The 25,242-nt window shown below is 41.1% G+C and overlaps 2 protein-coding genes across 2 annotated transcripts in view; one reads left to right on the forward strand and one right to left on the reverse strand.

The window, feature by feature from the left end:
• LOC311063456 (protein NLRC3-like) overlaps positions 1-25,242 on the reverse strand; it is a 621,663-nt gene that overhangs the window by 339,787 nt on the left and 256,634 nt on the right. The window lies entirely within an intron of this gene.
• LOC311063772 (pleckstrin homology domain-containing family G member 3-like) overlaps positions 6,740-25,242 on the forward strand; it is a 70,751-nt gene continuing 52,248 nt past the window's right edge. The window contains exons 1-3 of the mRNA XM_084083373.1: positions 6,740-6,775; positions 14,789-14,840; positions 17,027-17,117. Of these exons, the coding sequence (XP_083939499.1) occupies positions 14,817-14,840; positions 17,027-17,117 (115 nt within the window). The 5' untranslated portion in view covers positions 6,740-6,775; positions 14,789-14,816. The remainder of the gene's footprint in view (positions 6,776-14,788; positions 14,841-17,026; positions 17,118-25,242) is intronic.

Consider the following 25,242-nt stretch of genomic DNA (forward strand, 5'->3'; position numbering starts at 1 on the left):
TGGAACATTATGAATATAAATGTAATTTCTGTTTTTTTTTATATATATTTGAAAATGTGTGAACATTTCAATGTGGAAACTATTATGACGATTATGCAAAAAGAATTGCGATTATCTAAAATAATTGCGATAAGACGATTATGTCATAATAGGCTCTATTCACAGCAGCCATATTATGAAGAAATTCACAGGTGATACTAATGAAGGCTCTGTTCCATTCTGGTCAAACAGAGTCAGGGTGCTGATGTTGTGCATGTTGGCTCACTGGAAACACTCTGCTACACCAGTGGGTCTAAAGTTGGGGTCCAGGGACCCTCATGGGCTTCCAAATGGCCCCTTACAGGTGTGTAACTCTGAGAGTGTACAAATGGAACCAAATGGACCCTTACGGGTCCATTTGGTTCCATGTGTACACAATCAGGGTTATGGGGTCGTGGAAACCACTGTGCTAGACTAAATGGTATCATTGGTAACACGGTACCTGTGAAGGAAGTGATAATATGGCTGCTGTGCATAGAGCCTATTGTGACAGGACTACTTAGCATTACTCCTAAGGTAGATGCTTAATTGTAATCTCATCATATGACTGGTGGGGTAGAAATCAGGCTGAACGGGTTCTTGTAGGCAGGTTTAGACTCATATTATGTGTGTGATCACATCACAGTCTCTGTTGGTGGGTGTTTACATCATGGGTTGTTGTGGCTCAGTGGCAGTTGTGTCAGGTTTCTGTCCAATGGACAGATTATACACTAGACTTCTTGTCTGGACATGTTTCAATGGACACAAGTACTTGTGTGACCTCATGTGAGGGTGTTCTGGGGCCACAACCATAACACTGGTGTGAATGTGTTCTGAAACCGTTTTTATCACTGTTTCTGCTGAATAGAATAAGTAGCCTACTCCAATTAAAGTTAAGTTAAACTTTGGAGTGATATAAATTTAAGTTTAGTTAAACTTTACAGAGAATTTTTTTTCAACTCGCCTCAAACATTTTCATCCTAGTGAACATTTATTATTATTATTTATTTATTTATTTGTTTATTTATTCATGTATTCATTTATTCATTCATTCATTCAATCAATGCTATTTATATATATTTTTTTTGGGGTGGCATGGAGTTACATGTGTGTCTTTATTAACCAAACATAGCAGATCTACAAGCTCACAGCACGTTGTGACATTGTACATCTGCTATTATATTGATAAAATAGGGCTTAGAAGTGGTTAAAGTATTTAAAATAATAAATTACAATGCCACTCCCTCACTTGCTGCTGCAGTAGCCACTGTGTGGCCACTGGAGGGAGCCAATGCCATGTAAAATGTACTAACCTGCTCAACTGAATAGAATAATGAGCTTGTCTTACAGTGGTGGGAAAAGTACTCAAATTTTTTACTAAGTAAAAGTATCAATACTGCAATGTAGAAATACGCTGTTACAAGTAAAAGTCCGGAATTCAAAATGTACTTGAGTAAAAGTACAAAAGTATTGGTATCAAAATGTACTTAAAAGTACCAAAAGTAGAAAGTACCTACTCATCATGCAGAATGTCCCATTTTCAAAAGTTTTCAATGAATAAAAGGAAAATAGCAGATCTACAAACTCACAATGCGTCGCATCGCGACGCATTGTGAGCTTGTAGATCGGCATTTTAAAAGGGCCGAAATGTACTGTATATTGTAGGGCTGAAGTGGTTAATGTATGTTTTGTAATAATAATCAAAATCTACTAAGTACTTTTTCCACCACTGCCAACCACTGTTGTACAGAACACCTGTGACAGAGTGATGGGGGTGGTTTCAGGTGACAGATGGGCCCTGTGGACAGTGTGAAGGTCACTGAGCAGGCTGTAGACTTTTATAACTAAAATGACACCTCATAAATTCACCAATGTTTGTTGGGCTGATGGTAGAGCGAGATAAGAAACCAGTCTCTCTCTCTCTCTCTCTCTCTCTCTCTCTCTCTCTCTCTCTCTCTCTCTCTCTCTCTCTCTCTCTTTCTCTCTCTCTTTCCTGCTCTCTTTCTTTCTTTCTGTCTGTCTGTCTGTCTGTCTGTCTGTCTGTCTGTCTGTCTGTCTGTCTGTCTGTCTGTCTCTCTGTCTGTCTGTCTCTCTCCAAGCAAGTTCTCACACACTGAGTCATACTACAACTGACCTCCCCCTTCTCTCTCTCTCTCTCTCTCTCTCTCTCTCTCTCACACACACACACACACTTACATTCCTAACATTTTCAGTGCGTAACAAATATCTTGAGATATGAGTGACACTGGTTGAAACGTGTTTACAGTTGTATTGTGTGTGTGCAAAGCATCAACCTAACAAGTGAAACGCACATGATTCTAATGAAGGCTCTGTTCCATTTATAGTCAGGGGATATTAGCAGAATATTTTCCAATCTTGGAATAATTTCCTTACCAAAAAAAATCTTCACCAATGTGTTTGCAAAGGTGTCTAGTAACACATCACAACAATTGCAATCATTTGTTTTGCACCAAAACCACTCCTTGGGCTAAAAACGGCCATAGCCATGTTTTTGTGTAAAAGGCCCATTGAGATTGGGCCGTTTTTAGCCCAAGGAGTGGTTTTGGTGCAAAACAAATGATTGCAATGGATTCAGAATCATAAAAACACCCTAGTTTGACACCTCACATGCTACTTAAAACAGAATTAAATTTGGATTTTTTTTTGGGGGGATTTTTTTTTAACCAAGGTTATGGTGGGTACTCCAACTTTAAGGAGCTGTCAAAAATTCTCCTAGGGATACTGAATTTCAATAAAGTTGTGATGTGTTAGACACCTTTGCAAACACATTGGTGAAGATTCTTTTTGGTAAGGAATTTATTCCAAGACTTTTTAAATATCCCCTGACTATTAGTGTAGCACAGTGTTTCTCAAAGCCCCATAACTCTGAGGTTCCATGTGTACACTCTCAGAGTTACACCCGTAAGGGTCCATTTGGAACCCCCTCAGGGAACTACGAGGGTCCCTGGACCACACTTTGAGACCCACTGGTGTAGCAGAGTGTTTCCAGTGAGTCAACATGCACAACATCAGCACCCTGACTCTGTTTGACCAGAATGAAACAGAGCCTTCATCAGTATCATTGGTAACACCTGTGAAGGAAGTAAGGAAACAAGGAAGAGGCCCAATTTATTTCCAATGGGGCTGCTGGGCATAGAGCCCATTGTAATAATTATCTGTTTAAACGAATCAATGCATGCAAACAACCAACCCTGGGCAGGAATGTAGACATGAAAACAATAGTTGTCATTCCTCTGGTTGGCTGGGTCACTTATACTGTACCTTTAGGGCCTAATACAATACTGTGTGTGTGTGTGTGTGTGTGTGTGTGTGTGTGTGTGTGTGTGTGTGTGTGTGTGTGTGTGTGTGTGTGTGTGTGTGTGTGTGTGTGTGTGTGTGTGTGTGTGTGTGTGTGTGTGTGTGTGTGTGTGTGTGTGTGTGTGTGTGCGCGCGCGCGCGCGCGAGAGAGAGAGAGGTTGTAAGATATCATTGCTGGTGGAAACCTTTTATGCCTAAAATTGTTCCTTTAAAAAAAATCACACCCTGTGTGAAGGAAGCGGTGCCTTTCATGAGTTTATTTAATTGGGCTATATATGAACTAGAGAAACAATGTTAAATCCCTGTAAATGTATTCCAAAAATGTTTTTTACTAAACTCTGGCCTCCTGGTGGCTGCACACTGCGTGTGCCGTGCTCAAACATACGGACATAACATACGGACGGACATAACATACGGACGGACACACAGACACGGTCAAATGTAGAGCGGCTGGCACCGCTAAAAAAGTACATATTGTCAAAATAGCAGACCTACAAGCTCTCAACGCGTCGTGTAGATCGGATATTTTCACAACTTGTGTGTGACACTCTTGTATGATGAAGTAGGGCAGTGGTTCTCGGGTGCATTTCGCCTTTCCGACATGTCGCCTTTCCGACGTTAACGAACCCTATACCTAACCCTAACCGCACGCGGAAGCCACTAGTCGGAGTGGCGAGATGTCGGAATGGAAGGAGCACCCCGGTTCTCAACCTTTTCAGGCCGCGACCGCCCAAAATAATCATATTTGAACAGAGAACCCCCAAAATAATCATATTTGAATTGAGTGAGGACCCCCCCATCCCAACAAGCACTTGGAATTGTTAGAGTTGAGGCATTACATTTAGTTTGACTCGGTTCCACTGCCACAGATACATATTGTGAAAATGGCAGATACAAGCTCACAGCTGTGAGCTTGTAGATCAGCTACATTGTGTAAACAGCAAACATTGTGAAAATTCCCAATGTTTGCCTCTTTCTTATATTATTTGAGGATTTGGCCAATGTTTGACCAGTTTTTATTGTATAGTTTGTTGATTACTTTTGATGCAGTAATGGTCTTTTTTCATCATTTATTTTCTTTTTTAGGCATTAGGTATTAATAAAAGTCCTTACATTGTGACTTTGTCATCTGGGGACAGGGGACCCCCCCACCCCCCCCCCCCCTCAAATCACGTGGGGACCCCCCTGGGGATCTCGACTCACAGGTTGAGAACCACTGAAGTAGGGCATGGTTTTGTTGAAATATACACAAGTATGTATTATTTTATTTATTTATATATATATATATATATATATGTGTATTTGTAGTAAGTCCAGTCCAATAGGCTCTATTCACAGCAGCCATATTATGAAGAAATTCACAGGTGTTACCAATGATACTAATGAAGGCTCTGTTCCATTCTGGTCAAACAGAGTCAGGGTGCTGATATTGTGCATGTTGGCTCACTGGAAACACTCTGCTACACCAGTTGGTCTAAAGTTGGGGTCCAGGGACCCTCGTGGGCTTCCAAATGGCCCCTTTCAGGTGTGTAACTCTGAGAGTATACAAATGGAACCAAATCCATTTGGTTCCATTTGTACACTCTCAGAGTTATGGGGGTTGTGGAAACCACTGTGCTAGACTAAATGGAACAGAGCCTTCATTAGTATCATTGGTAACACCTGTGAAGGAAGTGATAATATGGCTGCTGTGCATAGAGCCTATACATAACAGTTACAGTCAGTGGTGGAAACAAGATAAGTACACTCTCAAGTACTGTACTTTAAAGTACGATGTTCAGGTATTTTTACTTTACTGGCGTATTTCCAATTTTCAATAATTTTACCTCTGCTCCACTACATCTCAAAAGGCAAATATTGTACTTTTACTCCACTGCAATCATTTGAAAACTTTAGTTACTAGTTACTTTTTAGATTTGGATTATTATTACAAAACATGCATACTTTAGCCTCATATATATACTTCGGCCATTTGAAAATAGCAGATCTACAAGATTGCGACGCGTTGTGAGTTTGTAGATCTGCTATTTTCAAAAGATTCGTATACATATTGAACTTGTGAAATGGGACATTCTGCATAATGAGTACTTTTGGTACACAAGTACATTTTGATTTGATACTTTTATACTTTTACTCAAGTACATTTTGAATACCGGACTTTTACTTGTAACGGAGTGTTTCTACATTGTGGTATTGATACTTTTACTTAAGTAAAACATTGGAGTATTTTTTCCACCACACTACACACACACTGTACACTACAGCAGTGGTTTTCAACCTTTTCAAGGACCCCCAAATTGACACATATTAGCCCAGGGACCCCCATTTGAAAAGATATACCAGGGACCCCCATAAGAGAAGATTTTTACGGCTCCAGCAGTGATTCTCAACCATTTTCATTTCAAGGACCCGCAGTTTGTATGCATTAGGGCTACGGACCCCCATTTAATGGCATTTCTATCTCTAGGACCCTAATTTATATTGTAAAATCAATGTTAATTTAACTCAGAGAGTGTACAGATGGAACCAAATGGACCCTAACGGGTCCATTTGGTTCCATTTGTACACTCTCTGAGTTACAGGCACATAAGACCCTTATGATAAGGGTCCATTTGGTTCCTAAATATCTATCATTTAGCTGGGGACCCCCTGGAACCCCCTCAAGGACCACTGGTGGTCCCCGAACCACTGGTTGAGAACATAGACTTGAACCGCACTGTACACTACAGTATAATATGACTTCACTTCCCAGAGTTCAGTACTTCTAGAGACAGTTTGAAAAATGCTTCATCAACACACCACTGTCTTCCTACAACAATAACAACGAGCTTATATGTTTAACATTAATACTAATTCATATCAGCATATATATATGTTATAAACTCGACAGGGAAGCACGTGTCATTCCTTTAATTCATTGTGTTAAGTTATTTTTTTTTTTAAAGAAGCGACTTTTTGGATTGTTACGAGAGAGACGCTGAAGGGGCGTGGATTTTCACTAAGTGTGTCACAACAACAACGGTGACCCATATATTTCCGTCACCCCGGAAGTCGTTTTAACCTCTCTCTTGCATTTTTATTTTCTCTTAAGTTTTTTTTTTACGTGAGACACAATTTTTCTTTCACGTCAATGTAGTCGATTAATAATAATTTAAAAAGTTGTTTTTTCCTCCACAATGTTTCTTTGGAAGTGAATGGGTGACAGATCGCGACGGGTCACAGAGATCGGTGTAACACGCCCGTTGCCTCCGCTACTCTGGTTCTCGCAACAGCTCGTCAGATGAGAAAAAGCGTTCAAACGGAAAAGTGGATCCACGCACCGGGTTCATAACTTTTAGGATTTATTATAGATGAACATCTGGAGATATTAACCACATAAAGCACTAAAGCAGACCACAGTGTGTGGATGCAGGAGGAGATAGAAGTTATTCTATAGGAGGTGAGTGTCTTCTTTCAGAGTCTGAAGAAGTTCAGACTCCTGCTGTGAGATCACATCAACTTACCTTTTCTTTTTGCTGACTTTTGGCTTGGTTTGCGTGCCGGGGGTTAGGTCTTTTCGCGCAATCACTGTCAGGTTCATTTAATAGCCTGATTCATACTTGTTTTTTGCACTGAAAACAGACGATCTACAAGCCGATCTACCGATCGGCTTGTAGATCGTCTGTTTTCAGTGCAAAAACAAGTGTAAATCAGGCTGTTATATGAACCTGACAGTGATGTGACAACTTAGTAGGCTGTGATTTGGTGGAAGTCACATTTAGTTTTGCTTGATTAGTTTTTTAACAGTGGTGGAAAGTAACTAAGTACATGTACCCAAGTACTGTACAATTTTGTGGTATTTGTACTTTACTTGAGTATTTCCAATTTCCAATACTTTTACTTCTACTCCACTACATCTGGAATCCAAATGTTGTACTTTTACTCGACAATTATTTGAATACTTACTTTGCAGATTTTGATTATTACAAAACATACTTTAACCATTTCTTGAAAATAGCTGATCTACAAGCTCACAATGCATTGCAATGCGATGCATTGTGAGCTTGTAGATCTGCTATTTTCAAAATATTTTTTATACATTTGCACGTTTGCAGACATGTAATACAAGTCTTGCATTTGAAAATTTTGAAAATTGTTTTTTTTTTCTTAAAAGTGTATTGTTGCATTACCAATCATAAAAGCAGTCATTATGCAGAATTCCATTTCACAATCATATTGGATTACAATTAGTAAATGTAGCTGTTGAAGTGTTCATCACTTTAATGCTGATCACTGTTGTGTGATGACATCACTGTGGTGTGATGACATCACTGTTGTGTGATGACATCACGGTGGTGTGATGACATCACTGTTGTGTGATGTGCATGTTTTTAGTAGTAATGGGGCACACCCACTTCCTCTGTGATCGGGTGTCACCTGGCTGAGGGTGCTTCCTGATTGGCTGCGAGATGGAGACTGTTAATGTGATGGCCATTAGGACGCCATGCCCTGCTGCTTATGTAGTACCCGTTGTACCCGCTGTCAGCGTATATCTAGTGCATGTATTATAGTAGTCTATGAGGTCATTACTGTGACATCAAATTGATTGATGACATCAGGGATCTCCATATATGGGCATAAAAGGGCACTCAGACAGACAGATTGGAGATGTGTGGGTTTAGATGTTCTCTCCATAACAGCTGGTTATCCCCCCCCCCCCCCCACACACACACACACACACATACACACACACACACACACACGCACACACACAGTCCCTCTGTGACACACACACGGCGAGTATGAAGTCGCCCGGTCAGACGGTTCCTCGAGATCCGCTGGGAAGAGACAGACAGGCGCTATTAGTTAATACTGGTAATGGTGTTTATCTCTGTATAGGACAGACAGACAGACAGACAGACAGACAAACAGTGTGTGTTTGTCTAAGGAGATGCCTCATTGTTGTACATAGTGACAGTGGAATAATCCCATTACGATGGATGGAGAGATAGATAGGCCAGTGGTTCTCAAACTTTTTCATGTCAAGGACTCCCTAATTGATATTTAGTTGGCCCGCGGACCCCCCATTCCAGGGACCCCCAGAAGCAAAGATTTGAGTTAAAAATGTTTGCTTTAAGATATATACATATTCAAAGATTTGCACACATTTTCAAGATTTAAAAAAAATACGAGTGCCGCGCTATGAGCTTGTAGATCTGCTATTTTTGAATATCCAAAGTATAAAATATGGATTAAGTGGTAAAAATGATTGTGACACTACATTAACTAATTTAGCTGGTGACCCCCTGGTACCCTCTCCAAGGAACCCTGGGGGTCCCCGGACCCCACTTTGAGAACCAATGCAATACAGTAAATAGAGGCTGTTAAAATGTCCTAATACGGCGTGTGTCCAGGAACCAATCCTAACTCCAAACCATTAGAATTCAAACCCTTTAGTAGTGAATGTGTCCAATCAGAGCTGAGCTCTCTGTAGAAGGAGGGTTAAAAATAGACCCTCTGTGGTGGTGGTCCCACGTGGACCATTAGTGTGCAGTGTGTCTCACACACTGCCTGTGGAAACCTTGCATGTCCAAAAGCTGTTACGTATTATTCTTTTAAAAGCATTTTAAAATGGTGAAAATAGCCGATCTACAAGCTCACAACGCCTCGCGAGGCATTCATTTACGGAAAAAAAGTCCAAAACTGTTACTTTTCAGGAAATTAAAACAATAAAATAAATAACCTGTGTTCCAATGCAGTGTTTCTCAAACATTTTCATGTCAAGGACCCCCCAATTAATATGATGTATTTGGCAGCGGACCCCCCATCTGATTTTTTTTCCCAGGGACCCCCATACAAGATTTGTGTTGTTAAAATGTTTCAAAAATATTCAAATTGTTCTCATCTTTTTAGATCTTTGTAAAATAACACATAATAACCCTAACACATTTACCTGGGGACCCCCCTGGAACTCTCTCAAGGAAGGACTCCAGGGGGTCCCCGGACCCCACTTTGAGAACCACTGTAACAATGGATCCAATAGAGTACCGAAGTCCTGACGTCACTCGTTCATCCCCTGGTTCGTAAAGTAATTTCTCTATGGAGAATAACATTGGGTCATCTTAGAATCGTCTCATATAAGAATTGTGGTCCAAAAATAAACAAACTGTAGTTATTATTTAGTCACTAGCTCTTCATAATGCGTTTTTCATCGTTTCAGTATTTCTAAAACCCCACACACTCACTTTCAATCAGGCCTCCCAGTATATTTTAGCCATATGTTATTATAGGCGAACATTTTCAAAGAATTGCTAAAAAAGCTGATCTACAAGGTCACAACCTGTCGCATCGCGACAGGTTGTGAGCTTGTAGATCGGCTATTTTTGCAATGTAAGCACTGTCATATGGCATAAGTACAAAATAATGCATTAGTTTATGAAAGAAGACAGAAAGTTGACATCTTGAGATACAAGGTTTCTGCCTGACAGCGACGATATCAAACATTGTGCTAAAATAAGCTCTTGTGTTGGGAAAGCCCTCGCAGCAGTCTGACTCACTTCCTGTGAGACAGGGAATGGTCATGGCCTTCTGTGAGGAGTCTCACAGGAAGCAGATAAGGAATATGACACGCGCCATGTTGGATGAGACATTTGTCTGGTCATTCATATCTAAACCACAGATAGTCTACAACAGGGGGTCCTCAGAGTTACTACAGGGGGGGCCGCCAAATCGTTGTGTGATAGGAGATATATATATATATATGTGTGTGTTTTTCTTTTTTTTTACATTAACCACTTGAACCCCAGCATCCCTATTCTGAGGAGAACTTTTGCCAACAATAGCAGATCTACAAGTGAGCTTGTAGATCTGCTATTTTCGGCAAAGAGGTTTGGTGTAGAGGGGGGAAAAGAGCAGACCAAGTACAGAGCCAAAGGTCAAGTTTACTAAGTATTGACGGTTTAAGTGGTTACATTTTCTGAAATCTATGTAAAAGTAATCACAATGTTATACGATATGTAGTGGGGGGTCCCTGCTTCATCTCTCTCTCAGCTAAGGGGGTCCTTGGCCTGAAAAACGTTGAAGACGTTTCTCTAAATACACACTGGAGGAGATTGAAGAGTGTTGCCTTGGTTCAATGTCCACTTCAGTTCAACCATGTGCCCTTGAGCCCTGCCAGGGGTAAGGGTTCTATTCCCGAAACCAACACCCAATTTTATTTGTACTGTAAACCACCTTTGAATAAAAGCATCTCCAGGAGAGCAACAGTTAATCAAATTAATCAATTGAATTGATTATAAACTAGAAAATGTGCTCCTCGGAGCACAGGTCTCCGCCAGGTCAGGAAGTGGGTTTGGGACCCATCCGTAGCGAAAGCTTTTCTTTCCGTCTTTCGCTGTACTGTGATTGGCTGATTGGTATTCAGACCCTTTGCTCAGTACTGTGATTGGCTAGCGAGACACATGACGAAATTCATAAATATAAACTCATAAATATCACCACTCACTTAAAAAAAAATGCTTTTAAAAAAAAGTGAGCTTCCATCACTGTGATGATGACCACTGTTGTTTTTAAATAGCACCGCTCACTTCACACTGGGTGTGATTTTGTAATTTCATCATGCGTCTCGCTAACCAATCACAGCGCGTCTGCAAAGTTTGAAGTTAATTTCATGATGTGTCTCGCTAGCCAATCACAGGTGTTCACAGACGGACGGACACACACACGGACGGACGGACGGAGGGTAAAACATACTCTCCGCCATGCCTTCGGCCTGGCGGAGACAAAAAAGAGGGGAAAAAAGCATTTTTGAGGGGGAAATTACTTATCACTTATGTACCTTATGTCCCTATGTTTTAGCTGAATGTCCTCCCCCAGAATAGAGACGCTATACTATAGGCTTCAAGTTTAACCTTCAAGGTTAACTAAAGACAATAGCAGATCTACAACCACTCGACCACTTGTGTTCACATAAGTACTGTACAGTATAGACACTCGGCCAAGCCAGATGCACCGTGGATTCTAACCCCTGACTCCACAGTGGTGGGCACTAGGTACTTTTACCCCTGCACCACCCCCTATTAAAGCGCCCTCCTTAAAGGTCTAACAGAACAGTCCAGACCTACGCTGTTTTGATCTAAACACATTTATCTCCTTCCTCTGATGACATCACACACTATCGACTCCCATTTACTCTGAAGACAAACGTCTTAGCACCGGGGGACTGTGTGTGTGTGTGTGTGTGTGTGTGTGTGTGTGTGTGTGTGTGTGTGTGTGTGTGTGTGTGTGTGTGTGTGTGTGTGTGTGTGTGTGTGTGTGTGTGAGAGAGCGTGTGCGCGCATGCGCGCAAGCCAAATGGCCATTTAAACTTTTGAACTGTGCACTAAATCAGTTAAGTTCACCTGCAGCAGTCTCCCAGCAGGCCTGCTGGGTAATCTGAACTCAAGAGCACCCTGTCAAAGCCTTAGTGTTAATTTAACTCTGAGAGTGTACACATGGGTCCATTTGGTTCCATGTGTGCACTCTCTCAGAGTTAAATTAACACTGTGGTTTTTACAGTTTGATGTAGATTTATTGGGTCTTAAACATTTTCATTTTCAGACGGACCCCCATCTGAAAATATGTTGTCCCAGTGACTCCCATACAAGATTTGTAAAAAAAGAAAATCAAAAATCTAATTTATTCCAAATTTTTCAAGATTCCCCCCCCAAAAAAATCTAAAATAGCAGATCTACAAGCTTTCAAGGTCGCATTGCGGCACGCTGTGTTGTGAGCTTTTAGATCGTCTATTTTCAAATAGCCTAAGTATAAAGCAGTGTTAAAGTGGTTCAACAGATTGTGATGCTATATCAACTAGTTTAGCTGGGGACCCCCTGGAACCCCCTCAAGGACCCACGGGGGTCCCTGGACCCCACTTTTAGAACCACTGCTGCAGGATCCATGCAGTTTTGCTAAGCAGCCATCATAAGAGTGTGTTAAAAAGTTGTTATCTTGTAAATCACTCCCATCCTTCAGCACATGACTCGCATCGCTGACCCCATCTAGGGGATGTGGTTCACCTTCCACTTCCTGTGCTCAAACGGTTGCGCAGGAAGTATAGGACATCACTTCCTGTTTATTCTGGGCGACCTTATTTCACAGCTTCACACCAAAGCTTTGATGTGATCTAAGACGGTTGTAGGATGTACGACTCCTCGCAACTCCATATTTAAACGTATGTTTTCTTCTAATTTACGCCCCACTTCATCATACAAGAGTGTTGCACAAAAGTAGCGAAAAGCGCACATAGCGCTTGTAGATCTGCTATTTTTACTATTTAAAATGTTTTAATTTAAAAAAGGAACGGTTTTGGACATACAAGGTTTTGACGTGACAGAAACACGGTATGATCCTTGAATTAAATGCATAGTAACTTAATATTTTTTTGGCAGTGGGCCCTTTGACTGTATCTTTCATTAATTAAAGGAGAATGTCACTTTACTTTAAACCACGTTCCGGGGTCATCTTCACATCTACTCTGACCTTTGTCAGAGTAGATGTCCCCCCCACACAGCATTTAAGTAGTACACCCCAAAAATGACTTATTTTCGATCAATTACACAATACACAGCCCATGAAACCTTGAATGAATTGAGATGTATTTGTTTTTGTTGCATTCCTAGGCCAATATTTTGCTACAGTATAGGAGACTCTGCTGGTCATCAAATTATTGGCTCAGGAATGCAACAAAAACTAAAACTAATCCATGAATTCAAGGCTTCATAGGGTGTGTAATTGATAGACAATAAGTGATGTTTTGGGGTGAACTACTCCTTTAAATTGCACAGAAGCCTGTGTAGACGTGAACATGACCCCAGAAGAGAAGTATTTTTTAAGTGAAATAGCCCTTTAATTATGGGGTTTCAGCTGATTGTGAAGCAGGGACCACCAATCCTGACTTAAAACCCGGAGGACTAATGTGTCGGGTGGGATATGGGTTACAGCTTACAGGTAGTGTAAGTCATACGTTTTGGATTAAAACAAAAAGTAAAAATGTTAAAAAAGTAAAGCTCTACACATTGTGTTTGCTCAGTAACAGGCAGTCTCCCATGTCTCTCCAGCTCTTTAATAAACAGAAAATGGATTCTCGACACACCGTTGTTTGAGCAACACTGCAGCTCTAGACTCATTCAGAAACATTCCTTGATCTTAAACTTGATGTAGTGTTGTTGTTGTTAGAACAGCTCTGATAGGCCGGCCCTGCATGCCAGCACGACGATTACAACACAGTGCCCTGTGTGGTTGTCTGTCTGTCTGTCTGTCTGTCTGTCTGTCTGACAGCATTCCTTCCATGCTGTGCTTCTGTACTATTGTAGGTGCTATTAAACCTTTCCTTTCATAACACACTGTTCAAAGTGTTGATCGCTTTAACCCTTTAAAACCGGGAAAGCATCTATGTCATTTTAGATTTTAGCTATTCAAAAATAGCAGATCTACAAGCTCATAGCGCGTCACTTCATGCCGCGCGCTATGAGCTTGTACATCTGCTATTTTAGAAAATCGTAAAAATGTGAGTATATATATTATTAAAGCGAACATTTTTAACTCAAATCTTTGCTTCTGGTGGTCCCTGCACTCCCTGGAACAAAATATTGAGCTGGGGGCCATCTCCTGAAAAAGTAACGTTCGTTTTTTGGACATACAAGGTTTCTACCTGACCAGCGACGATGTCAGAAATCTAACTTAGTAATTGCTTTATGGTGTTAATTTAGACAAAGGATTGTGATTCGATTCACATTGTATGATCATGATTCATGATATCAAAAAATGTGAAAATTCCACGATATGATTACGCAACGATAGACACTAAATCAAAGATATGGCTCTATTGTCCACTCCTACCTCATTTTTAAAGATGCTGGTTTACTGTGCATATGTTTTTGTCACTTGTCTGAATGTTATTTAGATAGACAGCTTGTTAGACAGATTTCATTGTTTGTTCATTATTTACCTGGTATCCCATAGTTTCAAATGTATAGAATGTTATTTAGACAGCATGTTGGTTCTCAAAGTTTTTCATGTCAAGGACCCACACAATTATATGATTTTGGCCGCGGACCCCCATGTCAAAATATTTTGTTCCAGGGACCCCCCAGAAGCAAAGATTTGAGTTACACATGTTCGCTTTAGAAAATATGATATTCAAAGATTTGCACAAAATACTCACGATTTTTCAAAAATAGCAGATCTGCAAGCTCATAGCGCGGCACTCGGTGCCGCGCTATGAGCTTGTAGATCTGCTATTTTTGAATAGCCAAACTATAAAAGGTTAAAGTTGTAAAAAATGATTGTGGTGCTATATTAACATATCTTGCCGGGAACCCCCTGGAACTGAAATTGTAATTGTCTATGAGTCGACTGTATTTGAGAGGAGTGTCACACCTAAAACAGCAGATCTACAAGATGTTGATGTGTGTTCTTCTGTCCATGTCCGCAGATGCCTGAAGGATCTGTCAACCCTTCAAATGGAGGACCCATGGATGATGAAGGTAAGACCCCCACACAGTACGGACAGAGGCCTCTCTTAACCATGATAAAACCTAGCTTCCCTACATTTGGTGAAAACAGAGCGACGCGTTGTGAGCTTGTAGATCGGCTATTTTCGGTGAAGAGATTTGGTTTAGAAGGGGGAAAAAAGTAGAGGGCCTTAAACCTAGGGTAAATAGGGTCCCATGTCAAGGATTTTTCCCGGCGGGCAAGTGCCTCTCCAATCTACTTTGCATTTCTACTTGCCCTGCCTATAGGGGGCAGTAGGTAGCCTACCGTTGTTAGCTGTGTAGCATGCATACAGTAAAATATATATATATATATATATATTGGGTGTCAGGTCTAAATGGGTCAAAACACTGCAGGACACGAGTTTCTTCAAAAGTAAATCATTCAATTGTAGAATAGGTACCAGGTTCCAACTGTTGCATGCCCGGGCATGTCGGGACAGGTTGTGCTCGCCCCTTTGTTTTTGTTTTTGTACTTGCCCCGGGCATTCGGGCGGTCCTTATTGTCGGACCCTTGTCACTTACTTCAAATGCCCAAGCAAGCAGTGATATTATTACAGTTATTAATCCAAGTAGTAGTAATGCTCAAGTACTGTACTTAAGTACAATTTTGAGGTACTTTTACTTTACTTGAGTATTCCCAATTGTCTATACTTTTGCTTCTACTCCACTACATCTCAGAGGCAAATATTGTACTTTTACTCCACTACAATTATATGAAAACTTTAGTTACTAGTTACTTTGTAGATTTTGATTATTATTACATTATCCACTTCAGCCCTATATACATTTCAGCCATTTGAAAATAGCCGATCTACAAGCTCAGCTTGTAGATCTGCTATTTTCAAAAGATTTCTATAGGCCTACATTTGAAAACTTGTGAAATGGGACATTCTGCATAATGAGTACTTTCTACTTTTGTACTTTTACTCAAGTACATTTTTAATTCCGAACTTTTACTTGTCAGAGTATTTCTACATTGCAGTGTTGATACTTGTACTTAAGTAAAACATTTGAGTACTTTTTCCACCACTGGTATCCGTCCAGCTGAGTACGGGAGCTCAGTCAAGCACCATATAGTAGGAGGTTGTCACATGCACAAAAAAAAACAGCAGATCTACAAGCTATCAACACGTTGAGATACGCCGCATTGTTAGCTTGTAGATCTGTTGTTTTTAAGTATGCACCTTGCGCAAAATGATGACTTGGCGTGCATGTGCTGCAGGTCAGGGCAGGTCTGTGGGTTGTGGGTGGTGAGGGAGACAGACAGACCTTCACTAGGAAGCGTTGTCATTTGTTTTGGGTTTGTCTCAGTCAAAGATAGGGTTGGGATCCTATAGGATTTTAACCGAAAATAGCAGAGCTACAAGCTCATCGGCTAATTTTAGCAAAGTGGTTTGGTGTTGATGGAAAAAGGAGCAAACCAAGTACAGAGCTAAAGGTCAAGTTTACCGTATTGAGGGTTTAAGTGGTTAAATGTCTGAAATAAACAAAACAAAATGTATGAATTTACACTGATGATAGTCTATGTAGCTATCTATGAAATCTATGAACAAGTTTAATCTGCAACACAATGTTATACAATATGTAGTGGGGGTCCCTGCTTCATCTCAGCTAAGGGGTCCTTGTATATTGAAGACCCCTGCTAATAGCTATACTGTGTTCAAAATGGACCCTTACAGGTCTGTAACTCGGAGAATGTAACAAATGGAACCAAATGGACCCTTACAGGTCTGTAACTCTGAGAGTGTACGAATGGATCACTTATTGTCTATCAATTACACACCCTATGAAGCAGGGATGGCAAACTCATTTTAGCTCAGGGGCCAAATGGAGGAGGGCCAGAGGGCCAGAGGGCCGGACCGGTACCGAACCGGTAAAATCATGGCATAATAACTAATAATAACAATAACAACAACTTCAGATAGTTTTCTTTGTTTACTTTACTTAGTCTTAGTTAGTACAAGCACATTCTGAAAATGTAAACTTCACAAATAGGGATGGCCAAATGGAGACATTTTATTAACCGTTTACCGTTGGGCCTTACCGATTAATTAATCGATTACCGTTAAGAAAAAAAAAATAGTTTATAAAATACATTTTATTTCAAAGGGCCAAGTCTACACAGTTTGTTTTGTGTCTCCAGCAAAATTTCTAGTGTCTCTATCTCTCTCTGGAAGAGGTTGCACATGAACTCTGCAGCCGCACTGAGGCGCTCCAACACAGACAATATCAATACAAAGACGAGGAAGAAGAAGAGGAAAGTGGAAGGTACGTGTGGCTGCAGGTGTAAACTTGGCCAAAAAGCAATTAAAACATTTTTGGCAAAAAAAAAAAAAAACTTTTTTTATTTTTATTTTTTTTAATAATTTGCAAAATCATCTCGCGGGCCTGATTAAACTAGTTAGCGGGCCTGATCCGGCCCGCGGGCCGTATGTTTGACATCCCTGCTATGAAGCCTTGAATTCATGGATTAGTTTTAGTTTTTGTTTTCACACACACACACAATCATTATTATTAGTATTTTCTTCATATTCTAATTTCCACTCCTTTCCAAACGACCCCTACTTTCAAAACCACCGAACCACACCAGAACCTCTCACACCGTCCAGTCCACCCACCAGAACACTGAGCTGATTGTACTGTGTGTGTGTGTGTGTGTGTGTGTGTGTGTGTGTGTGTGTGTGTGTGTGTGTGTGTGTGTGTGTGTGTGTGTGTGTGTGTGTGTGTGTGTGTGTGTGTGTGTGTGTGTGAGAGAGAGACAGAGACTGACCCTCACATTGGCCTCTCCAGTAGAATCACAATAGTCTTCTGTGCTGGGCTTGTGGCCAATCGGAGAAAGAAGATGGCTGCCCTATATGATTATGTAGCCTACGCTCAGTGGCTCTCTAACATTTTCATGTCCAGGACCCCCAAATAAATATATATCTGGCCGCTCATCAAAGGCACCACTCTCTTCACACAGGGTGTGATTTTTTTAATAAATAGCTGATCTACAAGCTCACTGAACGAGTCACATTTGATGCATTGTGATTTGGTAGATCTGCTATTTTCAAATAGCCTATGTATACAGGGTTAAACTGATCTTGATGCTGTATGAACTCCTTTTCCTGGGGACCCCCTGGAACCCCCCTCAAGGACACCTGGGGGTCCCCGAACCCCACTTTGAGAACCACTGGTGTAGCCACCTTGTCATGATGTATAACTGCACATATTGGTGAGATATCTTCTATAGTTGCTCTGTTGATCATGGACTGATGTTCCACAATAGTTTCCTCATTGACTTACATTGTATGTTGAAACAGCTCTCAAAGTCACTCCTTTAGCACATAAATGAACACAAAGTTCATAAGGTAAGTGATATTTGTTTGGTTGAAACAAAAATTGTTTTGTTAAAAGTGTTTGTGAGTGACAAATATCACTCACACCCCATTTAAGCCTGATTCATAATCTTACAAGAACTTGAATTCATAATGAATCACTTCTGGTTGGTAAGTGACGCCACAGACCATGGAGTATAAATCATGCCTCATCTGTCTCATTCCTATAATCTGCCTGAACGGTTTCTTTTACAAACCAAAGCAGTGGAATGTATCGTCAGCGCCTTTGAAGCAGATTCTATAATTGAGTTTAGTGGATGTTATTTAGTGCTGTGGAACAGAACAGAGGTGCTGGTGAGACAGAGGGATGCTTTTGGACTCAACTGATTAAAAGGCTCAGAAGAGCTGACAGTGAATGGATGAGGTGTTAAAAAACAGTGTTAATTTTGACAGCACATTTTGATTTAGTTTTAGTCATAGTCTTTTGAATAAAATTCTGTTTAGTTTTAGTCATATTTTAGTCATCTGAATTTTGTTTCGTTTTAGTTTACTTTTTTGTAGTCGCCTTGATGGCGTCGTAATGCCTGATTCATACGTAGCTCTGTATTTGCGACGCGTTGTGAGCGACTATTTTCAGAGCACGACCCCTACCCGCGACCAAGCATGAAATGACTCAGACTTAGTTCTACTGGATCTCTACTGGATATCTTCTCCACTAGTCCCTAACAGTTTTTATTTGTTGACAAAATTGTCAATATATTTATCTCCATATTTCAACGTATGTTTTTTTCAAAAATAGCACATCTACACGCTTATAGCGCAAGTGAAAAACAGGCCACATCACTGTCTTCATATATGTCAATGGTCAATACAAGTTCAGATCAATTGCTCAACCCACTGAGGAGAAAAATGCAGCTCAGACAGAATGACAGAGGTTTCCTATATTAATAGTTGGATGGTTAGATGACAGTATCGTATGTGTCAAATGTTACCCTGAACTTCTTGTCGGTTAGACCAGGGGTCTTCAACGTTTTCTGGCCAAGGACTCCCTAGCTGAGAGAGAGAGATTAAGCAGGGACCCCCCTCTATATTGTATACAATTGTGTTTCAGATTATACTGTTTTTGTTTACTTGGTCTGCTCTTTTCTTCCCTCCACACCTATATACCTCTTTGCCAAAAAATAGCCGATCTACAAGCTCACAACGCCTCGCAGCGCGAGGCGTTGTGGGCTTGTAGATCTCCTATTTTTGGCTAAAGTTCTTCTCGGAAAATGGATGTTAGGGTTCATGTGGTTAAGGTAAAATAAAAAATCCTATCACACAAAGATTTGGCGGACCCCAGTAGTAACTCTGAGGACCCCCTAGGGGTCCCGGACCCCCTGTTGAAGACCCCTGTGTTAGACAGTTCTGTCTGTGTGTCTGGGAGGGGAAGAGAGGAGAGGAGAGGGGAGGAGAAAGTGCAGTACTCTACTCTGGCCAACAGGTGTCCCTGGAAGAGGATCAGACTCTCTCTCAATCTCTCTCTCTCTCTCTCATCCTGTAATTGGATAGAAATTGCTCTGTCGTCTGCACAGAGGACAGAGAGTGTTCAGGTGTGTGTTAGTGTGGACAAGCAGACAGACAGACAGAGACAAGGGGGACACTATGGGATCGCTCTCTTCTCTACAGAGGACAGACGTCATTTAAGGTACGTCAGGATTTCATAACAAAACATTTTCTACTGACAGCGTGTTTTCATTAAGGTCATGTGGACGATCAGAGACGGCGATTAGAGAGAGTGCTGAAGGTTTGTGCTTCACGCTTTTAACCTTTGAGCTCTCCCATCTGGGGAGTTGGTTAGCTGGTCTCGGGTGCGATGTGATGTGAGATCACTGCTTCCCCAGCCTAGGGTCCAGGGACCCCCAGGGGTCCGTCCTTGAGGGGATTTCCAGGCGGTCCCCAGCAAAACGATTGATGGTTAGGAACCTAATGGACCTTTACATATCTGTGCATGCATACTAGGTCTGTAACTCTGAGAGTGTACACATTTGAATGAAGATGCTGTGCTTTTTTTAAATTGTTGCCAATACAAATTCTCTTATATTATATTCTAAATGGAAGCAAATGGACCCTTACGTGTCCATTTGGTTCCATCTTTGCACTATTATTTTACAGTGTAGATTGAGGTCCCAGAGATCAAATTAAAGCCCTAACTTGATCATACTACAGTGTCATACAAAAGCATCAAAAGTAGCAGATCTACAAGCTCGAAACCGCGACGCTTTTGAATTTGAATCCTGAAAAATAACAGTTTTTGACATATGAGGTTTCCACCCGACAGAGGCGATGTATTAAATGGGGGTCTGTGGGCTAGTGCATGAAACGGGGGTCCTTGAAATTCAAAAGGTTAACAGTCACTGGTGTAGATGATGTGACTGTCTTCATTCTGCTGGTCCTATAGATCTGCTGTAACACTATAGAATGGATGAAGGTAGATGTGATCTCCAGTCCAGACAGTGAGGGAACATTAGAACATGTTATTTACAGTGGAACATGGTGTGATTTTAATGAAAACATTCTACATAGATAACTAATGAATATAATATATACTATATACTAATATACTATGCTGTATGCATAGATAATTAGTTAAAGGTGCATCATGTTTTTTAATAAGAATTAGATAGCTCTATGATGATAATCATTGCTATAGAGTGTTTGTTCAGTAACAGTGTTAAATAGTTCTATATTGTGATAGTAATCATTACTATTTGTTCAGTAACAGTGTTAAATACCTCTATATAGTGATAGTAATCATTGCTATAGAATGTTCAGTAACAGGGGTCTCCATGTCTCTTCAGCTCTTTAGTAAGCAGAAAATACATTTTCAGTTTGGGATACCAATTGTATCCAATCCGGAGAGAGAACTCATACAGGATACAGGATAAACAAGTGAAATTGGAAGTGATGGCACTAAGAAACGAGCAGACACAATTGGAACCGGAACAATCTAAAATTGAAGCTTGAAGCTTGAAAATTGAAGCTATCCCACTGGAAAATGTATTTTGTGTTTAAAGAGCTGGAGAAACATAGAGACTCCTGTTACTGAACAAACACTCTGATAGAAATGATTACCGTCACTATATATTATAGAGCTTAATGTTTTGTTTTAACCCAAACTATCCCTTACCCTACCTTTTTAAGTTGTATTTACTAGTTGTGTAGTGTTGGTCCTGTATGGGTGGATATTGTTTACAAAGGTCCCTTCAGCCTCACTGGATAATCTCTGGTCACATGACCAAGCCGGGGCCCACCGATCGGTTAATTACCGTGGAAACCTAATTAATGGCTGTCACATTTACATAACGAGGACCTCGTTACTACAGCCTATGCTCTTGAGCAAGGCACTGACCTGGTTTCTTTCTGGACAGTGACATGTATGCTATAGTACATTAAATACATGCACACTTTAATATAATAATCATATACGATTATGTACCGTATGTCATGACATGCATATGACTATATATACATATAGTCATTTATTTAAAGCGGCACTATCTAACTTTATGACATTACATAAAATGTAATGTCATCCAATCTGAATGGTTGAGTAAGTTAATACAATATAACTTATACAATATGTATGGGAGAATATGTTCTCCCAACTGATAGCCTGGTCTCACGTACCCCCCTGTAGTCGCTCTGAGTATACCCTAGGGGTACACATACCCCATTTGGGAAACATTGCTGTATGGCTGTATGCCGCAGTGGTTCTCAACCTGTGGGTCCCCACATGATTTTATGGGGGTCCCCAGATGCCAGTGATGTGACAATTTAAGGATTGTTAAGGCCTTTCTAATACCTACAAAATCCCCCACAAAAAACACCATTACTGTGTTAAAAGTAATCAACAAACTATACTATAAGAACTGGTCAAGCATTGGCCAAATTGTCAAATAATATGAGAAAGAGTCAACAATTTTGTAAATAACCGATCGAGGCGTTGTGAGCTTGTAGCTTGAGCAGCTATTTTCACAATATTTATCTGTGGAACCGAGTCAAACAAAATGTAATGCCTCAACTCCTACAATATGCACAGCAGCCATATTGTGAAGAAATTCACAGGTTTTGCCAATGATACTAATGAAGGCTCTGTTCCATTCTGGTCAGAGTCAGGGTGCTGATATTGTGCCACCAGGGTCTAACATTGGGGTCCAGGGACCCTCATGGTTCCTTGAGGGGGTTCCAAATGAACCCCACTCTGAGTGTGCAAATTACGGGTGCATTTGGTTCCATTTGCAGACTCAGAGTTATGGGGGTCGTGGAAATTAAAAAGTCTGAGAACTACTGTGCTGCACTAAATGGAACAGAGCCTTCATTAGTAACATTGGTAACACCTGTGAAGGAAGTGATAATACGGCTGCTGTGAGAGGGGCTATTCCAAGTACTTGTCATGGTGACCCCCAGTTCAAATATGATTATTTTGGGGGGGTCACGGCCCTGACAAGGTTAGGAAACACTGCTGCATGGGCTTAGTTGTAGGTGGTACAGTAAGATGGGTATTGTAAAGTGAGGTTTTGCACTGCTGCCAGCTATGGAAGGGAATGAAGACAGTGGACTGGAGCCAAATGGACACAATGCTGCCTTTCAATGCTTCAGCTGAGATGTGTGTCAGTAGCTCACTCATTCTCCTTTCCATTTGTACACTATCAGAGTTACAGACCCGTAAGGGTCTATTGGACCCTGAGGGTTCCTGGACCGATGTTGCAGAGCAGGGGTACCCAAACGGTGGGTCGGGCCCCCAGGGGGGTCCCCGAATGATTTTGAGGGGGGTCCCCAGGTGATTAGCTTAATGTGTAAACATTGTTTTCTCACTCAACCGTAAACAAACCACATTTCTAAAGTGACAATCTAAGGACCTTTTAAGGGGGGAGGGGGGGGGGGGGGGGGGGGCGCGGCCTGAAAAGTTTGAGAACCACTGTTGTAGAGAACCAGTTTGTTGGCTGACACACAGTGGCCTTGGACTTGAATGCCCTGCTCAAGAGCACATGGAGGTTACTGTTACTAGGATCTGTTCATGAGTTGGATGAGAGTGTCAGCTATATGAACTGATCTAGGATCTGAAGAGAGTGAGTTTGTTGCTCTCTCTCTCTCTCTCTCTCTCTCTCTCTCTCTCTCTCTCTCTCTCTCTCTCTCTCTCTCTCTCTCTCTCTCTCTCTCTCTCTCTCTCTCTCTCTCTCTCTCTCTCTCTCTCTCTCTCTCTCTCTCTCTCTCTCTCTCTCTCACACACACACACACACTCATTCTCTCTCTCTCTCTCTCTCTCTCTCTCTCTCTCACACACTCATTCTCTCTCACACACTCATTCTCTCTCTCTCTCTCTCTCTCTCTCTCTCTCTCACACACACACACTCATTCTCTCTCTCTCTCTCTCTCTCTCTCTCTCTCTCTCTCTCTCTCTCTCTCTCTCTCTCTCTCTGCTCTTTGAAACTTAATCCATTGTTTTGAGCTTTGCTTTTAGTTGACATTTTACACTCAGTCCAGTAGACATCCTGTCTGTCTGTCTGTCTCTCTGTCTGTCTGTCTGGTGTTAATGTTTTGTCTGACGGGAATGTCTCAGTAGGAAGTGAAGACCGACTGATTTATAAAATAATAACTTGTGGTTTGACCTGTTTGTGCAAGCTGAGATTGAAAAGCGAACACAAGCGCTTCTTCTTCAACTACTGTGTGTGTGTGTGTGTGTGTGTGTGTGTGTGTGTGTGTGTGTGTGTGTGTGTGTGTGTGTGTGTGTGTGTGTGTGTGTGTGTGTGTGTGTGTGTGTGTGTGTGTGCATCCATGTCAGGAGTTGTGACAGGTCACTCCAGGCTATCATAGGGTTGTGGGTTCTATTCCCGGCTCACTCAGTGAATGGATGGATAAATTACCCATCAGCCCCGGCGGCACTGTGCATCCCGGTTTACGACCAGACGGTCTTCAACCCTGTAATTACAGATGAATTACAGATTACACTCTTTTAATCTCTGATTACAAACCTTTTGGTGCCCAAGACACGGCAATGGGCAGGTCAAAATGTCACAGCACGGCATGTTGTGACATTGTAGATTGGCTATTTTTTTGTTTTTGTGGAAAAAAAGAGTGAGTAAAATTGTTAATGATAAAAAAGAATGAAAAAAAATGTACTTTGTCTTTTATAGTTGTATCATTATACTGTCGGGCAGAAATCTCCATAATTACGTTTTTGTTTTGTTAATTCATAAATTGATGCCCTATATATATTTAACGAAACGAACGAAAATGTGTAGTGAAAATAGCCGATCTACAAGCTCACTGTGAACTCTTAGATCGGCTATATTCACTACTTTTGAAACATTTTTTAAGTGTGTGTGTGTGGGTTTTTGAGTTGAGTGGCGGGTGTGGACTAGTGTTATGTTATTATTATTAAAATCTTTAGTGTTTTCGCCAATCATCACAAACGTCCTATGTTTACTGGTGCTCGATCTTGGGAGAGTGTGTTGCTGGCACAGAGAAAGGTCAATAAAAAAGTAGATTTTCTCCTGATTTGTCTCTGAAAAAAAGCTATTTAAGTGGCAAAATGTTTTGGAAGATTTTGTGTCTTGTGACGATTGGGTCCAGTATTTAGTTCAGTGCAGTGCTCACGTTCACTCTTCCATTGGAATCAATAGACTCTAACCTGCTTCCGCTCTCCTAAAGAGGCGACCACCTACGTCCCACAGATACGGGAAGTAAACCGGAGGTGCTTTCCTATTTGTCTTGAACTAAACAAACAGACAACTAAGTCAGTCAGTTAGTCAGTCAGTGAGGATTCCCAGTATTCCCAGTATACAGATTAAATGACGCCCTGTAGCCGCACATTAGCTACTAATCTGCTGTAAGCCTCCTCCATGGGTGTGTCAGGGAATCACATGACTAACTGGCAGCGTGCGCGTGTGTGTGTGTGTGTGTGTGTGTGTGTGTGTGTGTGTGTGTGTGTGTGTGTGTGTGTGTGTGTGTGTGTGTGTGTGTGTGTGTGTGTGTGTGTGTGTGTGTGTGTGTGTGTGTGTGTGTGTGTGTGTGTGTGTGTGTGTGTGTGTGTG

This window comes from Gymnoscopelus microlampas (assembly GCF_963454915.1).
Source record: "Gymnoscopelus microlampas genome assembly, chromosome: 16".
NCBI lineage: Eukaryota > Metazoa > Chordata > Actinopteri > Myctophiformes > Myctophidae > Gymnoscopelus > Gymnoscopelus microlampas.